Here is a 25,124-nt window from a genome sequence, read left to right on the forward strand (position 1 = left end):
GAAATTTCCATCCTTCATGGAGGATTCGTCTCACAGAAAGAGTAGACAACCCAAGAGCAGATGCGTGTTTGCGAGCAGACCATCGGGGAGATCTCAAAACAGATTGTCCTACCATGTCAATGTTTTGGATTGGCTTTGCTGTTCGTGGGAGGCTAGGTTTCTTTTTCTTTACATCATCCATTTCTATGAAGTTGTTTACCCATGAAACAACCGACTGCCGCCCAGGACATGACAATGGCTCTGACCCACCCTGTATCATATAAATTCAATTAAAAAAAACGAAACAAAACAAAAAACTTCCATTTAAAAAAAAAAAAAAAAAAACTTCCATTTAAAAAAAGAAAGTTTACTTTTATAATTTCATTAAGATATTTCTTATAAAATTTCCAATAAAATAAAATATTTTTTTAAATTTGTTATTAAAATACAAAAAAAGATTAACTGTTATTTTTTTCATTTTATAATTTTGTTATTTTTTTATTGTATACTTTTCAATAATGTCCTTTTCTAATGTTATTCCAATAAATCGCTTCACAATAGAAATACTGAAAAACGATAAAAGGAAGTAACTGATTTGCCTTGTCACCACTTCCGGTAACGCTACGCAGGAAATTAGAAAGTACGTTCGTTGACTATAACCTGCATTTTTTTTATAGTAAAAGCTATGAAATAGTAAAAAACAAATCTTGTTAAAATATAGGTTGCAAATCTTCCTTACGGCGACAGAAATCTCCATGGTATCCTGCTGCACAGATCCCATCGCTGCATCTCCCCGTTGCTTTATTACATTTTGTGTTATTTGCACAATGACAGTCATCACGACATTTATAGCCATATTTACCAAATGGACATTCTGAAAAGAGACAAAATACCAAATAAACATATAAAATCTCTTTATAAAATTTTGAAGCAATTTCATTCTCAATGTTCATTTGCCTCAACACTCACTTTGATAATTTTGCATTCAATTATTAATGGCTTTACCTGAATGAAACACTTACAATTTTGAATTCAATTAATATTTATTGCTTTGCCTAAAAATTTTGATAATTTTGAATTTAATTATTATTTATTGTTTTGTCGAAATACAACTTTTACAATTTTGAATTCAATTATTTATTGTCTAAATAAAACTTTAATAATTTTGAATTCAATTATTTATTACTTTGTCTAAATAAAACTTTGATAATTTTGAATTCAATTATTTATTGCTTTGTCTAAGTAAAACTTTGATAATTTTGAATTCAATTATTTATTACTATGTCTAAATAAAACTTTGATAATTTTGCATTCAAATATTTATTACTTTGTCTAAATAAAACTTTGATAATTTTGCATTCAATTATTTATTGTTTTGTCTAAATAAAACTTTGATAATTTTGAATTCAATTATTTAGTGCTTTGTCTAAAAACTTTTACAATTTTTAATTCAAGTAATATTTATTGTTTTGTCTGTATAAAACTTTGATAATTTTGCATTCAATTATTTATTGCTTTGTCTAAATAAAACTTTGATAATTTTGCATTCAATTATTATTTATTGTTTTGTCTAAATAAAACTTTGATAATTTTGCATTCAATTATTTATTGTTTTGTCTAAATAAAATATAGATAATTTTTAATTCAATTATTTATTGTTTTGTCTAAATAAAATATAGATAATTTTGCATTCAATTATTTATTGTTTTGTCTAAATAAAACTTTCATAATTTTGCATTCAATTATTTATTGCTTTGTCTAACTAAAACTTTGATAATTTTGCATTCAATTATTTATTGTTTTATCTAAATAAAATATAGATAATTTGGCATTCAATTATTTATTGTTTTGTCTAAATAAAACTTTCATAATTTTGCATTCAATTATTTATTGTTTTGTCTAAATAAAATATAGATAATTTTGCATTCAATTATTTATTGTTTTGTCTAAACAAAACTTTGATAATTTTGCATTCAATTATTTATTGTTTTGTCTTAATAAAACTTTCATAATTTTGCATTCAATTAATATTTATTGCTTTGTCTAAATACATCTTTGATAATTTTGAATTCAATTATTTATTTATTGTTTTGTCTAAATAAAACTTTGATTATTTTGCATTCAATTATTATTTATTGTTTTGTCTAAATAAACCTTTGATAATTTTGCATTCAATTATTTATTGCTTTGTCTAAATAAACTTTGATAATTTTGCATTTAATTAATATTTATTGTTTTATCCGTATAAAATTTGATAATTTTGCATTCAAGTATTTATTGTCTTGTCTAAAAAAAACTTTGATAATTTTGCATTCAATTATTATTTATTGTTTTGTCTAAATAAAACTTTGATAATTTTGCATTCAATTTTTTATTGTTTTGTCGAAATAAAATATAGATAATTTTGCATTCAATTATTTATTGTTTTGTCTAAATAAAATATAGATAATTTTGCATTCAATTAATTATTGTTTTGTCTAAAGAAAACTTTCATAATTTTGCATGCAATTATTTATTGCTTTGTCTAAATAAATCTTTGATAATTTTGCATTCAATTAATATTTATTGTTTTGTCCAAATAAAACTTGGATAATTTTGCATTTAATTATTTATTGTTTTGTCTAAATAAAACTTTGATAAATTTGCATTCAATTATTTATTGTTTCGTCTAAATAAACCTTTGATAATTTTGCATTCAATTATTTATTACTTTGTCTAAATAAACCTTTGATACTTTTGCATTCAATTATTTATTACTTTGTCTAAATAAACCTTTGATACTTTTGCATTCAATTATTTATTACTTTGTCTAAATAAAACTTTGATAATTTTACATTCAATTATTTATTGTTTTGTCTAAATAAACCTTTGATAATTTTGCATTCAATTATTTATTGTTTTGTCTAAATAAACCTTTGATAATTTTGCATTCAATTATTTATTGCTTTGTCTAAATAAAACTTTGATAATTTTGCATTCAATTATTTATTGTTTTGTCTAAATAAACCTTTGATAATTTTGCATTCAATTATTTATTGCTTTGTCTAAATAAAACTTTGATAATTTTGCATTCAATTATTTATTGCTTTGTCTACATAAACCTTTGATAATTTTGCCTTCTATTTATTACTTTGTCTAAATAAATCTTTGATAATTTTGCATTCAAGTATTTATTGCTTTGTCTGGATAAATCTTTGATAATTTTGCATTCAATTATTTATTGCTTTGTCTAAATAAACTTTGATAATTTTGCATTTAATTATTATTTATTTTTTTATCTGTATAAAATTTGATAATTTGCATTCAATTATTTATTGTCTTGTCTAAATAAACCATTGATAATTTTGCATTCAATTATTTATTTTTTTGTCTAAATAAAACTTTGATACTTTTGCATTCAGTTATTTATTGTTTTGTCTAAATAAAACTTTGATACTTTTGCATTCAATTATTTATTGTTTTGTCTAAATAAACCTTTGATAATTTTGCATTCAATTATTTATTACTTTGTCAAAATAAACCTTTGATAATTTTGCATTCAATTATTTATTACTTTGTCTAAATAAACCTTTGATACTTTTGCATTCAATTCTGTATTACTTTGTCTGTATAACACTTTGATAATTTTGCATTCAATTATTTATTATTTTGTCTAAATAAACCTTTGATAATTTTGCATTCAATTATTTATTGTTTTGTCTAAATAAACCTTTGATAATTTTGGATTCAATTATTTATTACTTTGTCTAAATAAAACTTTGATAATTCTGCATCCAATTATTTATTGCTTTGTCTAAATAAAACTTTGATAATTTTGCATTCAATTATTTATTGTTTTGTCTAAATAAAACTTTGATAATTTTGAATTCAATTATTTAGTGCTTTGTCTAAAAACTTTTACAATTTTTAATTCAAGTAATATTTATTGTTTTGTCTGTATAAAACTTTGATAATTTTGCATTCAATTATTTATTGCTTTGTCTAAATAAAACTTTGATAATTTTGCATTCCATTATTTATTGCTTTGTCTAAATAAAACTTTGATAATTTTGCATTCAATTATTATTTATTGTTTTGTCTAAATAAACCTTTGATAATTTTGCATTCAATTATTTATTGCTTTGTCTAAATAAACTTTGATAATTTTGCATTTAATTAATATTTATCGTTTTATCTGTATAAAATTTGATAATTTTGCATTCAATTATTTATTGTCTTGTCTAAATAAAACATTGATAATTTTGCATTCAATTATTATGTATTGTTTTGTCGAAATAAAACTTTGATAATGTTGCATTCAATTATTTATTGTTTTGTTTAAAGAAAACTTTCATAATTTTACATTCAATTATTTATTGCTTTGTCTAAATAAATCTTTGATAATTTTGCATTCAATTAATATTTATTGTTTTGTCTAAAATAAAACATTGATAATTTTGCATTCAATTATTTATTACTTTGTCTAAATAAAACTTTGATAATTTTGCATTCAATTATTTATTACTTTGTCTAAATAAACCTTTGATAATTTTGCATTCAATTATTTATTACTTTGTCTGAATAAAACTTTGATAATTTTGCATTCAATTATTTATTGTTTTGTCTAAATAAAACTTTGATAATTTTGCATTCAATTATTTATTGTTTTGTCTAAATAAAATATAGATAATTTTGGATTCAATTATTTATTACTTTGTCTAAATAAACCATTGATAATTTTGCATTCAATTATTTATTGTTTTGTCTAAATAAAATATAGATAATTTTGCATTCAATTATTATTTATTGTTTTGTCTAAATAAAACTTTCATAATTTTGCATTCAATTATTTATTACTTTGTCTAAATAAATCTTTGATAATTTTGCATTCAATTAATATTTATTGTTTTGTCTAAATAAAACTTTGATAATTTGGCATTTAATTATTTATTGTTTTGTCTAAATAAAACTTTGATAATTTTGCATTCAATTATTTATTGTTTTGTCTAAATAAAACTTTGATAATTTTGCATTCAATTATTTATTGCTTTGTCTTAATAAACCTTTGATAATTTTGGATTCAATTATTTATTGCTTTGTCTAAATAAAACTTTGATAACTTTGCATTCAATTATTTATTACTTTGTCTAAATAAACCTTTGATAATTTTGCTTTCAATTATTTATTACTTTGTCTGAATAAAACTTTGATAATTTTGCATTCAATTATTTATTGTTTTGTCTAAATAAACCTTTGATAATTTTGCATTCAATTATTTATTGTTTTGTCTAAATAAACCTTTGATAATTTTGCATTCAATTATTTATTGCTTTGTCTAAATAAAACTTTGATAATTTTGCATTCAATTAATATTATTTTTTTGTCTAAATAAACCTTTGATAATTTTGCATTCAATTATTTATTACTTTGTCTAAATAAACCTTTGATAATTTTGCATTCAATTATTTATTGCTTTGTCTAAATAAACCTTTGATAATTTTGCATTCAATTATTTATTACTTTGTCTAAAAAAAACTTTAATAATTTTGCATTCAATTATTTATTGTTTTGTCTAAATAAACCTTTGATAATTTTGCCTTCTATTTATTACTTTGTCTAAATAAATCTTTGATAATTTTGCATTCAATTATTTATTGCTTTGTCTAAATAAATCTTTGATAATTTTGCATTCAATTATTTATTACTTTGTCTGAATAAAACTTTGATAATTTTTTAATTCAATTATTTATTGCTTTGTCTAAAAACTTTTACAATTTTTAGTTCAATTAATATTTATCGTTTTGTCTGTATAAAACTTTGATAATTTTGCATTCAATTATTTATTACTTTGTCTAAATAAAACTTTCATAATTTTGCATTCAATTAATATTTATTGCTTTGTCTAAATAAATCTTTGATAATTTTGCATTCAATTATTTATTGCTTTGTCTAAAATAAAACATTGATAATTTTTGAATTCAATTATTTATTGCTTTTTCTAAATAAATCTTTGATAATTTTGCATTCAATTAATATTTATTGTTTTGTCTAAATAAAACTTTGATAATTTTGCATTTAATTATTTATTGTTTTGTCTAAATAAAATATAGATAATTTTGGATTCAATTATTTATTACTTTGTCTAAATAAAACTTTGATAATTTTGCATTCAATTATTTATTACTTTGTCTAAATAAACCTTTGATAATTTTGCATTCAATTATTTATTACTTTGTCTTAATAAAACTTTGATAATTTTGCATTCAATTATTTATTGTTTTGTCTAAATAAATCTTTGATAATTTTGCATTCAATTATTTATTGTTTTGTCTAAATAAACCTTTGATAATTTTGGATTCAATTATTTATTACTTTGTCTAAATAAACCATTGATAATTTTGCATTCAATTATTTATTGTTTTGTCTAAATAAAATATAGATATTTTGCATTCAATTATTTATTGTTTTGTCTAAATAAAACTTTGATAATTTTGCATTCAATTATTTATTGTTTTGTCTAAATAAAATATGGATAATTTTGCATTCAATTATTTATTGTTTTGTCTAAATAAAACTTTCATAATTTTGCATTCAATTATTTATTACTTTGTCTAAATAAATCTTTGATAATTTTGCATTCAATTAATATTTATTGTTTTGTCTAAATAAAACTTTGATAATTTGGCATTTAATTATTTATTGTTTTGTCTAAATAAAACTTTGATAATTTTGCATTCAATTATTTATTGCTTTGTCTTAATAAACCTTTGATAATTTTGCATTCAATTATTTATTGCTTTGTCTAAATAAAACTTTGATAATTTTGCATTCAATTATTTATTACTTTGTCTAAATAAAACTTTGATAATTTTGCATTCAATTATTTATTACTTTGTCTGAATAAAACTTTGATAATTTTGCATTCAATTATTTATTGTTTTGTCAAAATAAACCTTTGATAATTTTGCATTCAATTATTTATTGCTTTGTCTAAATAAACTTTGATAATTTTGCATTTAATTATTATTTATTGTTTTGTCTAAATAAAACTTTGATAATTTTGCATTCAATTATTTATTGCTTTGTCTAAATAAACTTTGATAATTTTGCATTTAATTAATATTTATCGTTTTATCTGTATAAAATTTGATAATTTTGCATTCAATTATTTATTGTCTTGTCTAAATAAAACATTGATAATTTTGCATTCAATTATTATGTATTGTTTTGTCTAAATAAAACTTTGATAATGTTGCATTCAATTATTTATTGTTTTGTCTAAAGAAAACTTTAATAATTTTGCATTCAATTATTTATTGCTTTGTCTAAATAAATCTTTGATAATTTTGCGTTCAATTAATATTTATTGTTTTGTCTAAAATAAAACATTGATAATTTTGCATTCAATTATTTATTACTTTGTCTAAATAAAACTTTGATAATTTTGCATTCAATTATTTATTACTTTGTCTAAATAAACCTTTGATAATTTTGCATTCAATTATTTATTACTTTGTCTGAATAAAACTTTGATAATTTTGCATTCAATTATTTATTGTTTTGTCTAAATAAAACTTTGATAATTTTGCATTCAATTATTTATTGTTTTGTCTAAATAAAATATAGATAATTTTGGATTCAATTATTTATTACTTTGTCTAAATAAACCATTGATAATTTTGCATTCAATTATTTATTTTTTTGTCTAAATAAAATATAGATAATTTTGCATTCAATTATTATTTATTGTTTTGTCGAAATAAAACTTTCATAATTTTGCATTCAATTATTTATTACTTTGTCTAAATAAATCTTTGATAATTTTGCATTCAATTAATATTTATTGTTTTGTCTAAATAAAACTTTGATAATTTGGCATTTAATTATTTATTGTTTTGTCTAAATAAAACTTTGATAATTTTGCATTCAATTATTTATTGTTTTGTCTAAATAAAACTTTGATAATTTTGCATTCAATTATTTATTGCTTTGTCTTAATAAACCTTTGATAATTTTGGATTCAATTATTTATTGCTTTGTCTAAATAAAACTTTGATAACTTTGCATTCAATTATTTATTACTTTGTCTAAATAAACCTTTGATAATTTTGCTTTCAATTATGTATTACTTTGTCTGAATAAAACTTTGATAATTTTGCATTCAATTATTTATTGTTTTGTCTAAATAAACCTTTGATAATTTTGCATTCAATTATTTATTGTTTTGTCTAAATAAACCTTTGATAATTTTGCATTCAATTATTTATTGCTTTGTCTAAATAAAACTTTGATAATTCTGCATTCAATTAATATTATTATTTTGTCTAAATAAACCTTTGATAATTTTGCATTCAATTATTTATTACTTTGTCTAAATAAACCTTTGATAATTTTGCATTCAATTATTTATTGCTTTGTCTAAATAAACCTTTGATAATTTTGCATTCAATTATTTATTGTTTTGTCTAAATAAAACTTTGATAATTTTGCATTCAATTATTTATTGTTTTGTCTAAATAAACCTTTGATAATTTTGCCTTCTATTTATTACTTTGTCTAAATAAATCTTTGATAATTTTGCATTCAATTATTTATTGCTTTGTCTAAATAAAACTTTAATAATTTTGCATTCAATTATTTATTGCTTCGTCTAAAAACGTTTACAATTTTTTATTCAATTAATATTTATTACTTTGTCTAAATAAAACTTTGATAATTTTGAATTCAATTATTTATTGCTTTGTCTAAAAACTTTTACAATTTTTAGTTCAATTAATATTTATCGTTTTGTCTGTATAAAACTTTGATAATTTTGCATTCAATTATTTATTACTTTGTCTAAATAAAACTTTCATAATTTTGCATTCAATTAATATTTATTGCTTTGTCTAAATAAATCTTTGATAATTTTGCATTCAATTATTTATTGCTTTGTCTAAATATAACTGATAATTTTGCATTCAATTATTTATTGTTTTGTCTAAATAAAACTTTGATAATTTTGCATTCAATTATTTATCGTTTTGTCTAAATAAAACTTTGATAATTTTGCATTCAATTATTTATAGTTTTGTCTAAATAAAACTTTTATAATTTTGCATTCAATTATTTATTGCTTTGTCTAAATAAACCTTTGATAATTTTGGATTCAATTATTTATTACTGTGTCTAAATAAACCTTTGATAATTTTGCATTCAATTATTTATTACTTTGTCTAAATAAACCTTTGATAATTTTGCATGCAATTATTTATCGCTTTGTCTAAATAAACCTTTGATAATTTTGCATTCAATTATTTATTGTTTTGTCTAAATAAAATATAGATAATTTTGGATTCAATTATTTATTACTTTGTCTAAATAAACCATTGATAATTTTGCATTCAATTATTTATTGTTTTGTCTAAATAAAATATAGATATTTTGCATTCAATTATTTATTGTTTTGTCTAAATAAAACTTTGATAATTTTGCATTCAATTATTTATTGTTTTGTCTAAATAAAATATAGATAATTTTGCATTCAATTATTATTTATTGTTTGGTCTAAATAAAACTTTCATAATTTTGCATTCAATTATTTATTACTTTGTCTAAATAAATCTTTGATAATTTTGCATTCAATTAATATTTATTGTTTTGTCTAAATAAAACTTTGATAATTTGGCATTCAATTATTTATTACTTTGTCTAAATAAAACTTAAATAATTTTGCTTTCAATTATTTATTACTTTGTCTGAATAAAACTTTGATGTTTTTTCATTCAATTATTTATTGTTTTGTCTAAATAAACCTTTGATAATTTTGCATTCAATTATTTATTGCTTTGTCTAAATAAACCTTTGATAATTTTGCATTCAATTATTTATTACTTTGTCTAAAAAAACCTTTGATAATTTTGCATTCAATTATTTATTGTTTTGTCTAAATAAACCTTTGATAATTTTGCCTTCTATTTATTACTTTGTCTTAATAAATCTTTGATAATTTTGCATTCAATTATTTATTGCTTTGTCTAAATAAACCTTTGATAATTTTGCATTCAATTATTTATTACTTTGTCTGAATAAAACTTTGATAATTTTGCATTCAATTATTTATTGCTTCGTCTAAAAACTTTTACAATTTTTTATTCAATTAATATTTATTACTTTGTCTAAATAAAACTTTGATAATTTTAAATTCAATTATTTATTGCTTTGTCTAAAAACTTTTACAATTTTTAGTTCAATTAATATTTATCGTTTTGTCTGTATAAAACTTTGATAATTTTGCATTCAATTATTTATTACTTTGTCTAAATAAAACTTTCATAATTTTGCATTCAATTAATATTTATTGTTTTGTCTAAATAAAACTTTGATAATTTTGCATTTAATTATTTATTGTTTTGTCTAAATAAAATATAGATAATTTTGCATTCAATTATTTATTACTTTGTCTGAATAATACTTTGATAATTTTGAATTCAATTATTTGTTGTTTTGTCTAAATAAATCTTTGATAATTTTGCATTCAATTATTTATTGTTTTGTCTAAATAAACCTTTGATAATTTTGGATTCAATTATTTATTTCTTTGTCTAAATAAACCATTGATAATTTTGCATTCAATTATTTATTGTTTTGTCTAAATAAAATATAGATATTTTGCATTCAATTATTGATTGTTTTGTCTAAATAAAACTTTGATAATTTTGCATTCAATTATTTATTGTTTTGTCTAAATAAAATATAGATAATTTTGCATTCAATTATTTATTGTTTTGTCTAAATAAAACTTTCATAATTTTGCATTCAATTATTTATTACTTTGTCTAAATAAATCTTTGATAATTTTGCATTCAATTAATATTTATTGTTTTGTCTAAATAAAACTTTGATAATTTGGCATTTAATAATTTATTGTTTTGTCTAAATAAAACTTTGATAATTTTGAATTCAATTATTTATTGCTTTGTCTAAAAACTTTTACAATTTTTAGTTCAAGTAATATTTATCGTTTTGTCTGTATAAAACTTTGATAATTTTGCATTCAATTATTTATTACTTTGTCTAAATAAAACTTTCATAATTTTGCATTAAATTACTATTTATTGCTTTGTCTAAATAAATCTTTGATAATTTTGCATTCAATTATTTATTGCTTTGTCTAAAATAAAACATTGATAATTGTTGCATTCAATTATTTATTGCTTTGTCTAAATAAATCTTTGATAATTTTGCATTCAATTAATATTTATTGTTTTGTCTAAATAAAACTTTCATAATTTTGCATTTAATTATTTATTGTTTTGTCTAAATTAAATATTGATAATTTTGCATTCAATTATTTATTGGTTTGTCTAAATAAAACTGATCATTTTGCATTCAATTATTTATTATTTGTCTAAATAAAACTTTGATAATTTTGCATTCAATTATTTATTACTTTGTCTAAATAAACCTTTGATAATTTTGCATTCAATTAATATTATTTTTGTGTCTAAATAAACCTTTGATAATTTTGCATGGAATTATTTATTACTTTGTCTAAATAAACCTTTGATAATTTTGCATGCAATTATTTATCGCTTTGTCTAAATAAACCTTTGATAATTTTGCATTCAATTATTTATTACTTTGTCTGAATAAAACTTTGATAATTTTGCATTCAATTATTTATTGTTTTGTCTAAATAAAATATAGATAATTTTGGATTCAATTATTTATTACTTTGTCTAAATAAACCATTGATAATTTTGCATTCAATTATTTATTGTTTTGTCTAAATAAAATATAGATATTTTGCATTCAATTATTTATTTTTTGTCTAAATAAAACTTTGATAATTTTGCATTCAATTATTATTTATTGTTTTGTCTAAATAAAACTTTCATAATTTTGCATTCAATTATTTATTACTTTGTCTAAATAAATCTTTGATAATTTTGCATTCAATTAATATTTATTGTTTTGTCTAAATAAAACTTTGATAATTTGGCATTTAATTATTAATTGTTTTGTCTAAATAAAACTTTGATAATTTTGCATTCAATTATTTATTGTTTTGTCTAAATAAAACTTTGATAATTTTGCATTCAATTATTTATTGCTTTGTCTTAATAAACCTTTGATAATTTTGGATTCAATTATTTATTGCTTTGTCTAAATAAAACTTTGATAACTTTGCATTCAATTATTTATTACTTTGTCTAAATAAACCTTTGATAATTTTGCTTTCAATTATTTATTACTTTGTCTGAATAAAACTTTGATAATTTTGCATTCAATTATTTATTGTTTTGTCTAAATAAACCTTTGATAATTTTGCATTCAATTATTTATTGTTTTGTCTAAATAAACCTTTGATAATTTTGCATTCAATTATTTATTGCTTTGTCTAAATAAAACTTTGATAATTTTGCATTCAATTAATATTATTTTTTTGTCTAAATAAACCTTTGATAATTTTGCATTCAATTATTTATTACTTTGTCTAAATAAACCTTTGATAATTTTGCATTCAATTATTTATTGTTTTGTCTAAATAAACCTTTGATAATTTTGCCTTCTATTTATTACTTTGTCTTAATAAATCTTTGATAATTTTGCATTCAATTATTTATTGCTTTGTCTAAATAAACCTTTGATAATTTTGCATTCAATTATTTATTACTTTGTCTGAATAAAACTTTGATAATTTTGCATTCAATTATTTATTGCTTCGTCTAAAAACTTTTACAATTTTTTATTCAATTAATATTTATTACTTTGTCTAAATAAAACTTTGATAATTTTAAATTCAATTATTTATTGCTTTGTCTAAAAACTTTTACAATTTTTAGTTCAATTAATATTTATCGTTTTGTCTGTATAAAACTTTGATAATTTTGCATTCAATTATTTATTACTTTGTCTAAATAAAACTTTCATAATTTTGCATTCAATTAATATTTATTGTTTTGTCTAAATAAAACTTTGATAATTTTGCATTTAATTATTTATTGTTTTGTCTAAATAAAATATAGATAATTTTGCATTCAATTATTTATTACTTTGTCTGAATAATACTTTGATAATTTTGCATTCAATTATTTGTTGTTTTGTCAAAATAAATCTTTGATAATTTTGCATTCAATTATTTATTGTTTTGTCTAAATAAACCTTTGATAATTTTGGATTCAATTATTTATTTCTTTGTCTAAATAAACCTTTGATAATTTTGCATTCAATTATTTATTGTTTTGTCTAAATAAAATATAGATATTTTGCATTCAATTATTGATTGTTTTGTCTAAATAAAACTTTGATAATTTTGCATTCAATTATTTATTGTTTTGTATAAATAAATTATAGATAATTTTGCATTCAATTATTTATTGTTTTGTCTAAATAAAACTTTCATAATTTTGCATTCAATTATTTATTACTTTGTCTAAATAAATCTTTGATAATTTTGCATTCAATTAATATTTATTGTTTTGTCTAAATAAAACTTTGATAATTTGGCATTTAATTATTTATTGTTTTGTCTAAATAAAACTTTGATAATTTTGCATTCAATTATTTATTGTTTTGTCTAAATAAAACTTTGATAATTTTGCATTCAATTATTTATTGCTTTGTCTTAATAAACCTTTGATAATTTTGCATTCAATTATTTATTGCTTTGTCTAAAAAAAACTTTCATAATTTTGCATTCAATTATTTATTACTTTGTCTGAATAAAACTTTGATAATTTTGCATTCAATTATTTATTGTTTTGTCTAAATAAACCTTTGATAATTTTGCATTCAATTATTTATTGCTTTGTCTAAATAAAACTTTCATAATTTTGCATTCAATTAATATTATTTTTTTGTCTAAATAAACCTTTGATAATTTTGCATTCAGTTATTTATTACTTTGTCTAAATAAAACTTTGATAATTTTGCATTCAATTATTTATTACTTTGTCTGAATAAAACTTTGATAATTTTGCATTCAATTATTTATTACTTTGTCTGAATAAAACTTTGATAATTTTGCATTCAATTATTTATTGCTTTGTCTTAATAAACCTTTGATAATTTTGCATTCAATTATTTATTGCTTTGTCTAAATAAAACTTTCATAATTTTGCATTCAATTATTTATTACTTTGTCTAAATAAAACTTTGATAATTTTGCATTCAATTATTTATTACTTTGTCTGAATAAAACTTTGATAATTTTGCATTCAATTATTTATTGTTTTGTCTAAATAAACCTTTGATAATTTTGCATTCAATTATTTATTGCTTTGTCCAAATAAAACTTTGATAATTTTGCATTTAATTAATATTATTTTTTTGTCTAAATAAACCTTTGATAATTTTGCATTCAGTTATTTATTACTTTGTCTAAAAAAACCTTTGATAATTTTGCATTCAATTATTTATTACTTTGTCTGAATAAAACTTTGATAATTTTGCATTCAATTATTTATTACTTTGTCTTAATAAAACTTTGATAATTTTGAATTCAAATATTTATTGCTTCGTCTAAAAACTTTTACAATTTTTTATTCAATTAATATTTATTACTTTGTCTAAATAAAACTTTGATAATTTTGAATTCAATTATTTATTGCTTTGTCTAAAAACTTTTACAATTTTTAGTTCAAGTAATATTTATCGTTTTGTCTGTATAAAACTTTGATAATTTTGCATTCAATTATTTATTACTTTGTCTAAATAAAACTTTCATAATTTTGCATTAAATTAATATTTATTGCTTTGTCTAAATAAATCTTTGATAATTTTGCATTCGATTATTTATTGCTTTGTCTAAAATAAAACATTGATAATTGTTGCATTCAATTATTTATTGCTTTGTCTAAATAAATCTTTGATAATTTTGCATTCAATTATTTATTGTTTTGTCTAAATAAAACGTGAATAATTTTGCATTTAATTATTTATTGTTTTGTCTAAATTAAATATTGATAATTTTGCATTCAATTATTTATTGGTTTGTCTAAATAAAACTGATCATTTTGCATTCAATTATTTATTATTTGTCTAAATAAAACTTTGATAATTTTGCATTCAATTATTTATTACTTTGTCTCAATAAACCTTTGATAATTTTGCATTCAATTAATATTATTCTTGTGTCTAAATAAACCTTTGATAATTTTGCATGGAATTATTTATTACTTTGTCTAAATAAACCTTTGATAATTTTGCATGCAATTATTTATCGCTTTGTCTAAATAAACCTTTGATAATTTTGCATTCAATTATTTATTACTTTGTCTGAATAAAACTTTGATAATTTTGCATTCAATTATTTATTGTTTTGTCTAAATAAAATATAGATAATTTTGGATTCAATTATTTATTACTTTGTCTAAATAAACCATTGATAATTTTGCATTCAATTATTTATTGTTTTGTCTAAATAAAATATAGATATTTTGCATTCAATTATTTATTGTTTTGTCTAAATAAAACTTTGATAATTTTGCATTCAATTATTTATTGTTTTGTCTAAATAAAATATAGATAATTTTGCATTCAATTATTATTTATTGTTTTGTCTAAATAAAACTTTCATAATTTTGCATTCAATTATTTATTACTTTGTCTAAATAAATCTTTGATAATTTTGCATTCAATTAATATTTATTGTTTTGTCTAAATAAAACTTTCATAATTTTGCATTTAATTATTTATTGTTTTGTCTAAATTAAATATTGATAATTTTGCATTCAATTATTTATTGGTTTGTCTAAATAAAACTGATCATTTTGCATTCAATTATTTATTATTTGTCTAAATAAAACTTTGATAATTTTGCATTCAATTATTTATTACTTTGTCTAAATAAACCTTTGATAATTTTGCATTCAATTAATATTATTTTTGTGTCTAAATAAACCTTTGATAATTTTGCATGGAATTATTTATTACTTTGTCTAAATAAACCTTTGATAATTTTGCATGCAATTATTTATCGCTTTGTCTAAATAAACCTTTGATAATTTTGCATTCAATTATTTATTACTTTGTCTGAATAAAACTTTGATAATTTTGCATTCAATTATTTATTGTTTTGTCTAAATAAAATATAGATAATTTTGGATTCAATTATTTATTACTTTGTCTAAATAAACCATTGATAATTTTGCATTCAATTATTTATTGTTTTGTCTAAATAAAATATAGATATTTTGCATTCAATTATTTATTTTTTGTCTAAATAAAACTTTGATAATTTTGCATTCAATTATTATTTATTGTTTTGTCTAAATAAAACTTTCATAATTTTGCATTCAATTATTTATTACTTTGTCTAAATAAATCTTTGATAATTTTGCATTCAATTAATATTTATTGTTTTGTCTAAATAAAACTTTGATAATTTGGCATTTAATTATTAATTGTTTTGTCTAAATAAAACTTTGATAATTTTGCATTCAATTATTTATTGTTTTGTCTAAATAAAACTTTGATAATTTTGCATTCAATTATTTATTGCTTTGTCTTAATAAACCTTTGATAATTTTGGATTCAATTATTTATTGCTTTGTCTAAATAAAACTTTGATAACTTTGCATTCAATTATTTATTACTTTGTCTAAATAAACCTTTGATAATTTTGCTTTCAATTATTTATTACTTTGTCTGAATAAAACTTTGATAATTTTGCATTCAATTATTTATTGTTTTGTCTAAATAAACCTTTGATAATTTTGCATTCAATTATTTATTGTTTTGTCTAAATAAACCTTTGATAATTTTGCATTCAATTATTTATTGCTTTGTCTAAATAAAACTTTGATAATTTTGCATTCAATTAATATTATTTTTTTGTCTAAATAAACCTTTGATAATTTTGCATTCAATTATTTATTACTTTGTCTAAATAAACCTTTGATAATTTTGCATTCAATTATTTATTGTTTTGTCTAAATAAACCTTTGATAATTTTGCCTTCTATTTATTACTTTGTCTTAATAAATCTTTGATAATTTTGCATTCAATTATTTATTGCTTTGTCTAAATAAACCTTTGATAATTTTGCATTCAATTATTTATTACTTTGTCTGAATAAAACTTTGATAATTTTGCATTCAATTATTTATTGCTTCGTCTAAAAACTTTTACAATTTTTTATTCAATTAATATTTATTACTTTGTCTAAATAAAACTTTGATAATTTTAAATTCAATTATTTATTGCTTTGTCTAAAAACTTTTACAATTTTTAGTTCAATTAATATTTATCGTTTTGTCTGTATAAAACTTTGATAATTTTGCATTCAATTATTTATTACTTTGTCTAAATAAAACTTTCATAATTTTGCATTCAATTAATATTTATTGTTTTGTCTAAATAAAACTTTGATAATTTTGCATTTAATTATTTATTGTTTTGTCTAAATAAAATATAGATAATTTTGCATTCAATTATTTATTACTTTGTCTGAATAATACTTTGATAATTTTGCATTCAATTATTTGTTGTTTTGTCAAAATAAATCTTTGATAATTTTGCATTCAATTATTTATTGTTTTGTCTAAATAAACCTTTGATAATTTTGGATTCAATTATTTATTTCTTTGTCTAAATAAACCTTTGATAATTTTGCATTCAATTATTTATTGTTTTGTCTAAATAAAATATAGATATTTTGCATTCAATTATTGATTGTTTTGTCTAAATAAAACTTTGATAATTTTGCATTCAATTATTTATTGTTTTGTATAAATAAATTATAGATAATTTTGCATTCAATTATTTATTGTTTTGTCTAAATAAAACTTTCATAATTTTGCATTCAATTATTTATTACTTTGTCTAAATAAATCTTTGATAATTTTGCATTCAATTAATATTTATTGTTTTGTCTAAATAAAACTTTGATAATTTGGCATTTAATTATTTATTGTTTTGTCTAAATAAAACTTTGATAATTTTGCATTCAATTATTTATTGTTTTGTCTAAATAAAACTTTGATAATTTTGCATTCAATTATTTATTGCTTTGTCTTAATAAACCTTTGATAATTTTGCATTCAATTATTTATTGCTTTGTCTAAAAAAAACTTTCATAATTTTGCATTCAATTATTTATTACTTTGTCTGAATAAAACTTTGATAATTTTGCATTCAATTATTTATTGTTTTGTCTAAATAAACCTTTGATAATTTTGCATTCAATTATTTATTGCTTTGTCTAAATAAAACTTTCATAATTTTGCATTCAATTAATATTATTTTTTTGTCTAAATAAACCTTTGATAATTTTGCATTCAGTTATTTATTACTTTGTCTAAATAAAACTTTGATAATTTTGCATTCAATTATTTATTACTTTGTCTGAATAAAACTTTGATAATTTTGCATTCAATTATTTATTACTTTGTCTGAATAAAACTTTGATAATTTTGCATTCAATTATTTATTGCTTTGTCTTAATAAACCTTTGATAATTTTGCATTCAATTATTTATTGCTTTGTCTAAATAAAACTTTCATAATTTTGCATTCAATTATTTATTACTTTGTCTAAATAAAACTTTGATAATTTTGCATTCAATTATTTATTACTTTGTCTGAATAAAACTTTGATAATTTTGCATTCAATTATTTATTGTTTTGTCTAAATAAACCTTTGATAATTTTGCATTCAATTATTTATTGCTTTGTCCAAATAAAACTTTGATAATTTTGCATTTAATTAATATTATTTTTTTGTCTAAATAAACCTTTGATAATTTTGCATTCAGTTATTTATTACTTTGTCTAAAAAAACCTTTGATAATTTTGCATTCAATTATTTATTACTTTGTCTGAATAAAACTTTGATAATTTTGCATTCAATTATTTATTACTTTGTCTTAATAAAACTTTGATAATTTTGAATTCAAATATTTATTGCTTCGTCTAAAAACTTTTACAATTTTTTATTCAATTAATATTTATTACTTTGTCTAAATAAAACTTTGATAATTTTGAATTCAATTATTTATTGCTTTGTCTAAAAACTTTTACAATTTTTAGTTCAAGTAATATTTATCGTTTTGTCTGTATAAAACTTTGATAATTTTGCATTCAATTATTTATTACTTTGTCTAAATAAAACTTTCATAATTTTGCATTAAATTAATATTTATTGCTTTGTCTAAATAAATCTTTGATAATTTTGCATTCGATTATTTATTGCTTTGTCTAAAATAAAACATTGATAATTGTTGCATTCAATTATTTATTGCTTTGTCTAAATAAATCTTTGATAATTTTGCATTCAATTATTTATTGTTTTGTCTAAATAAAACGTGAATAATTTTGCATTTAATTATTTATTGTTTTGTCTAAATTAAATATTGATAATTTTGCATTCAATTATTTATTGGTTTGTCTAAATAAAACTGATCATTTTGCATTCAATTATTTATTATTTGTCTAAATAAAACTTTGATAATTTTGCATTCAATTATTTATTACTTTGTCTCAATAAACCTTTGATAATTTTGCATTCAATTAATATTATTCTTGTGTCTAAATAAACCTTTGATAATTTTGCATGGAATTATTTATTACTTTGTCTAAATAAACCTTTGATAATTTTGCATGCAATTATTTATCGCTTTGTCTAAATAAACCTTTGATAATTTTGCATTCAATTATTTATTACTTTGTCTGAATAAAACTTTGATAATTTTGCATTCAATTATTTATTGTTTTGTCTAAATAAAATATAGATAATTTTGGATTCAATTATTTATTACTTTGTCTAAATAAACCATTGATAATTTTGCATTCAATTATTTATTGTTTTGTCTAAATAAAATATAGATATTTTGCATTCAATTATTTATTGTTTTGTCTAAATAAAACTTTGATAATTTTGCATTCAATTATTTATTGTTTTGTCTAAATAAAATATAGATAATTTTGCATTCAATTATTATTTATTGTTTTGTCTAAATAAAACTTTCATAATTTTGCATTCAATTATTTATTACTTTGTCTAAATAAATCTTTGATAATTTTGCATTCAATTAATATTTATTGTTTTGTCTAAATAAAACTTTGATAATTTGGCATTTAATTATTAATTGTTTTGTCTAAATAAAACTTTGATAATTTTGCATTCAATTATTTATTGCTTTGTCTTAATAAACCTTTGATAATTTTGGATTCAATTATTTATTGCTTTGTCTAAATAAAACTTTGATAACTTTGCATTCAATTATTTATTACTTTGTCTAAATAAAACTTTGATAATTTTGCTTTCAATTATTTATTACTTTGTCTGAATAAAACTTTGATAATTTTGCATTCAATTATTTATTGTTTTGTCTAAATAAACCTTTGATAATTTTGCATTCAATTATTTATTGTTTTGTCTAAATAAACCTTTGATAATTTTGCATTCAATTATTTATTGCTTTGTCTAAATAAAACTTTGATAATTTTGCATTCAATTAATATTATTTTTTTGTCTAAATAAACCTTTGATAATTTTGCATTCAATTATTTATTACTTTGTCTAAATAAACCTTTGATAATTTTGCATTCAATTATTTATTGTTTTGTCTAAATAAACCTTTGATAATTTTGCCTTCTATTTATTACTTTGTCTTAATAAATCTTTGATAATTTTGCATTCAATTATTTATTGCTTTGTCTAAATAAACCTTTGATAATTTTGCATTCAATTATTTATTACTTTGTCTGAATAAAACTTTGATAATTTTGCATTCAATTATTTATTGCTTCGTCTAAAAACTTTTACAATTTTGTATTCAATTAATATTTATTACTTTGTCTAAATAAAACTTTGATAATTTTGAATTCAATTATTTATTGCTTTGTCTAAAAACTTTTACAATTTTTAGTTCAATTAATATTTATCGTTTTGTCTGTATAAAACTTTGATAATTTTGCATTCAATTATTTATTACTTTGTCTAAATAAAACTTTCATAATTTTGCATTCAATTAATATTTATTGCTTTGTCTAAATAAATCTTTGATAATTTTGAATTCAATTATTTATTGCTTTGTCTAAAATAAAACATTGATAGTTTTGCATTCAATTATTTATTGCTTTGTCTAAATAAATCTTTGATAATTTTGCATTCAATTAATATTTATTGTTTTGTCTAAATAAAACTTTGATAATTTTGCATTTAATTATTTATTGTTTTGTCTAAATAAAATATAGATAATTTTGCATTCAATTATTTATTACTTTGTCTGAATAAAACTTTGATAATTTTGCATTCAATTATTTATTGTTTTGTCTAAATAAATCTTTGATAATTTTTCATTCAATTATTTATTGTTTTGTCTAAATAAACCTTTGATAATTTTGGATTCAATTATTTATTACTTTGTCTAAATAAACCATTGATAATTTTGCATTCAATTATTTATTGTTTTGTCTAAATAAAATATAGATATTTTGCATTCAATTATTGATTGTTTTGTCTAAATAAAACTTTGATAATTTTGCATTCAATTATTTATTGTTTTGTCTAAATAAAATATAGATAATTTTGCATTCAATTATTTATTGTTTTGTCTAAATAAAACTTTGATAATTTTGCATTCAATTATTTATTGTTTTGTCTAAATAAAACTTTGATAATTTTGCATTCGATTATTTATTGCTTTGTCTTAATAAACCTTTGATAATTTTGCATTCAATTATTTATTGCTTTGTCTAAATAAAACTTTGATAATTTTGCATTCAATTATTTATTACTTTGTCTAAATAAAACTTTGATAATTTTGCATTCAATTATTTATTACTTTGTCTGAATAAAACTTTGATAATTTTGCATTCAATTATTTATTGTTTTGTCTAAATAAACCTTTGATAATTTTGCATTCAATTATTTATTGTTTTGTCTAAATAAACCTTTGATAATTTTACATTCAATTATTTATTGCTTTGTCTAAATAAAACTTTGATAATTTTGCATTCAATTAATATTATTTTTTTGTCTAAATAAACCTTTGATAATTTTGCATTCAATTATTTATTACTTTGTCTAAAAAAACCTTTGATAATTTTGCATTCAATTATTTATTACTTTGTCTGAATAAAACTTTGATAATTTTGCATTCAATTATTTATTACTTTGTCTTAATAAAACTTTGATAATTTTGAATTCAATTATTTATTGCTTCGTCTAAAAACTTTTACAATTTTTTATTCAATTAATATTTATTACTTTGTCTAAATAAAACTTTGATAATTTTGAATTCAATTATTTATTGCTTTGTCTAAAAACTTTTACAATTTTTAGTTCAAGTAATATTTATCGTTTTGTCTGTATAAAACTTTGATAATTTTGCATTCAATTATTTATTACTTTGTCTAAATAAAACTTTCATAATTTTGCATTCAATTAATATTTATTGCTTTGTCTAAATAAATCTTTGATAATTTTGCATTCAATTATTTATTGCTTTGTCTAAAATAAAACATTGATAATTGTTGCATTCAATTATTTATTGCTTTGTCTAAATAAATCTTTGATAATTTTGCATTCAATTAATATTTATTGTTTTGTCTAAATAAAACTTTCATAATTTTGCATTTAATTATTTATTGTTTTGTCTAAATAAAACTTTGATAATTTTGCATTCAATTATTTATAGTTTTGTCTAAATAAAACTTTCATAATTTTGCATTCAATTATTTATTGCTTTGTCTAAATAAACCTTTGATAATTTTGGATTCAATTATTTATTACTTTGTCTAAATAAACCTTTGATAATTTTGCATTCAATTATTTATTACTTTGTCTAAATAAACCTTTGATAAGTTTGCATTCAATTAATATTATTCTTGTGTCTAAATAAACCTTTGATAATTTTGCATTCAATTATTTATTACTTTGTCTAAATAAAACTTTGATAATTTTACATGCAATTATTTATCGCTTTGTCTAAATAAACCTTTGATAATTTTGCATTCAATTATGTATTACTTTGTCTGAATAAAACTTTGATAATTTTGCATTCAATTATTTATCGCTTTGTCTAAAAACTTTTACAATTTTTAGTTCAAGTAATATTTATTGTTTTGTCTGTATAAAACTTTGATAATTTTGCATTCAATTATTTATTGTTTTGTCTAAAAAAAACTTTGATAATTTTGCATTCAATTATTTATTGTTTTGTCTAAATAAAACTTTCATAATTTTGCATTCAATTAATATTTATTGTTTTGTCTAAATAAAACTTTGATAATTTTGCATTCAATTATTTATTGTGTTGTCTAAATAAAACTTTGATAATTTTGCATTCAATTATTTATTAGTTTGTCTAAATAAACCTTTGATAATTTTGCATGCAATTATTTATTACTTTGTGTAAATAAACCTTTGATAATTTTGTATTCAATTATTTATTGTTTTGTCTAAATAAACCTTTGATAATTTTGCATTCAATTATTTATTACTTTGTCTAAATAAACCTTTGATAATTTTGCATTCAATTATTTATTGCTTTGTCTAAATAAAACTTTGATAATTTTGCATTCAATTATTTATTGTTTTGTCGAAATTAACCTTTGATAATTTTGCATTCAATTATTTATTGTTTTGTCTAAATGAACCTTTGATAATTTTGCATTCAATTATTTAGTGTTTTGTCTAAATAAAACTTTGATAATGTTGCATTCAATTATTTATTACTTTGTCTAAATAAAACTTTGATAATTTTGCATTTAATTTGTAGCAGAAGTAGCAATAACTAAAATGAGGGGAAAAAGAGCTTTCCTCGGGTACGTCTGTTGTGTCACCGGTTGGGGGGAAAAGAGAATTCTAAGATGGCGTCCGGGGGTTTTTATTAGCATTTACTCCATACAACTCTCGGAAAATCACGTTTCTTTCTCATGTGATTATGCAAATGGATAATTCCCGGCCACTTTAAAAGCAGGAGGCTAGAGACGAGTCAGCAGTGTCCTGCAAATTGTGTGTGTGGGTGTTTCTGGCGATTGGAGTGTGTCTTCTTTTACCACGGTTATCACGGACAGGAATTCCCTCTCTTCTGGAGGTGGGCGATATTGACTATTTTGAAGTCGTACTGTTGCTGACAGAACATTTATTTTTTTTGCCTACTACATTTTTGTTTCAAGCTATTTCGGCCAGAATATGGCGAAGGTGTGGATAAGCAGTGATATTATCAAGTCGTTCTCTGGCGAGGGAGACGTTGTAGCGTGGCTGGAAAAAGTTAGACTTGTCGCACAACTTCAGCAGGTGGATGACGTAGCGAGTCTGCTACCTTTATACCTGGAAGGCGATGCGCTGGCCCTCTACATGGAAATGGAGGAGGACGATAAAAAGAAAATAGACCAGATTGAGGCTCGATTAAAGGAGGCATTTACTGATGATGCGTTTGCAGCATATAGAAAAATAACTATGGTTAGATGGGCTGGTGAACGTGTGGATGTGTACGCCAACAAAATCAGGCAGTTGGTTGGATTGGCCGGATTCACAGGAGAAAGCTTAGAGAGACTCACAAAATTAATTTTTGTCACTGGATTCCCTGACACCATCTCAATTGCTCTTCAACAGGTGCCGAACATCAAAGCCCTGACCATGGGGGAGCTAATGTCGAGAGCGAGAATTTTCACGACGACTGGCGAACAAAATCAGGATGTGGTTGCGGCCACACGCTCACCCAACAACAGGGCCCAGAATAATCCTGTTAACGTGACCTGTTTCAAATGCAATGTTAAGGGCCACCTTGCAAGGGACTGTCGAAAACGTGGAACACGGTGTTACCGTTGCGGTGAGAGTGGACACTGGGCTCGGAACTGCTCGGGAAATGAGCAAGGGGAGGACGCATAAGCGCCAGTCTCCTTCCCAACCAAGATGTGAACACGACGCTCCCGGTGATAAGCATCCATGTTGACAGGACGCGATGTTTGGCGCTTATTGATACAGGATGCTCCAGGACAATTTACATGCAGACCGGTGCCGGTCTTGGAGAAAAACAAACGTAAATGTCAACACAATTGGTGGAATGTCCCATGCGTGCTGCGGTGTTGGAACGGTCTCTGTATCCATTGATGAAGGTGTGTCTGCCAGAGTCGATGTGTTGGTGGTGCATGGCAAGCCACTGGGATTTGACTTGCTTCTAGGGATCGACGCCATAAAAGCTCTAGGAGGTGTCGTTGTCAAGCCTACAG

General features: G+C 20.4%; 1 protein-coding gene across 3 annotated transcripts in view; it reads right to left on the reverse strand.

Annotated features, from left to right (window-relative positions):
- Positions 1-25,124, reverse strand: part of LOC145248986 (uncharacterized) — a 150,242-nt gene that overhangs the window by 82,462 nt on the left and 42,656 nt on the right. For all 3 annotated transcript variants that reach the window (XR_013863442.1, XR_013863441.1, XM_080110825.1), the window contains exon 6: positions 719-853. Coding sequence is in view for 1 of the 3 variants with exons in the window: in XM_080110825.1 (XP_079966951.1) it covers positions 719-853 (135 nt within the window). In the remaining 2 variants the exon portion in view is untranslated. The remainder of the gene's footprint in view (positions 1-718; positions 854-25,124) is intronic.

This window comes from Euprymna scolopes, chromosome 27 (genome assembly GCF_053919585.1).
Source record: "Euprymna scolopes isolate OS-2025 chromosome 27, ASM5391958v1, whole genome shotgun sequence".
NCBI classification, from domain to species: Eukaryota; Metazoa; Mollusca; class Cephalopoda; order Sepiida; family Sepiolidae; genus Euprymna; species Euprymna scolopes.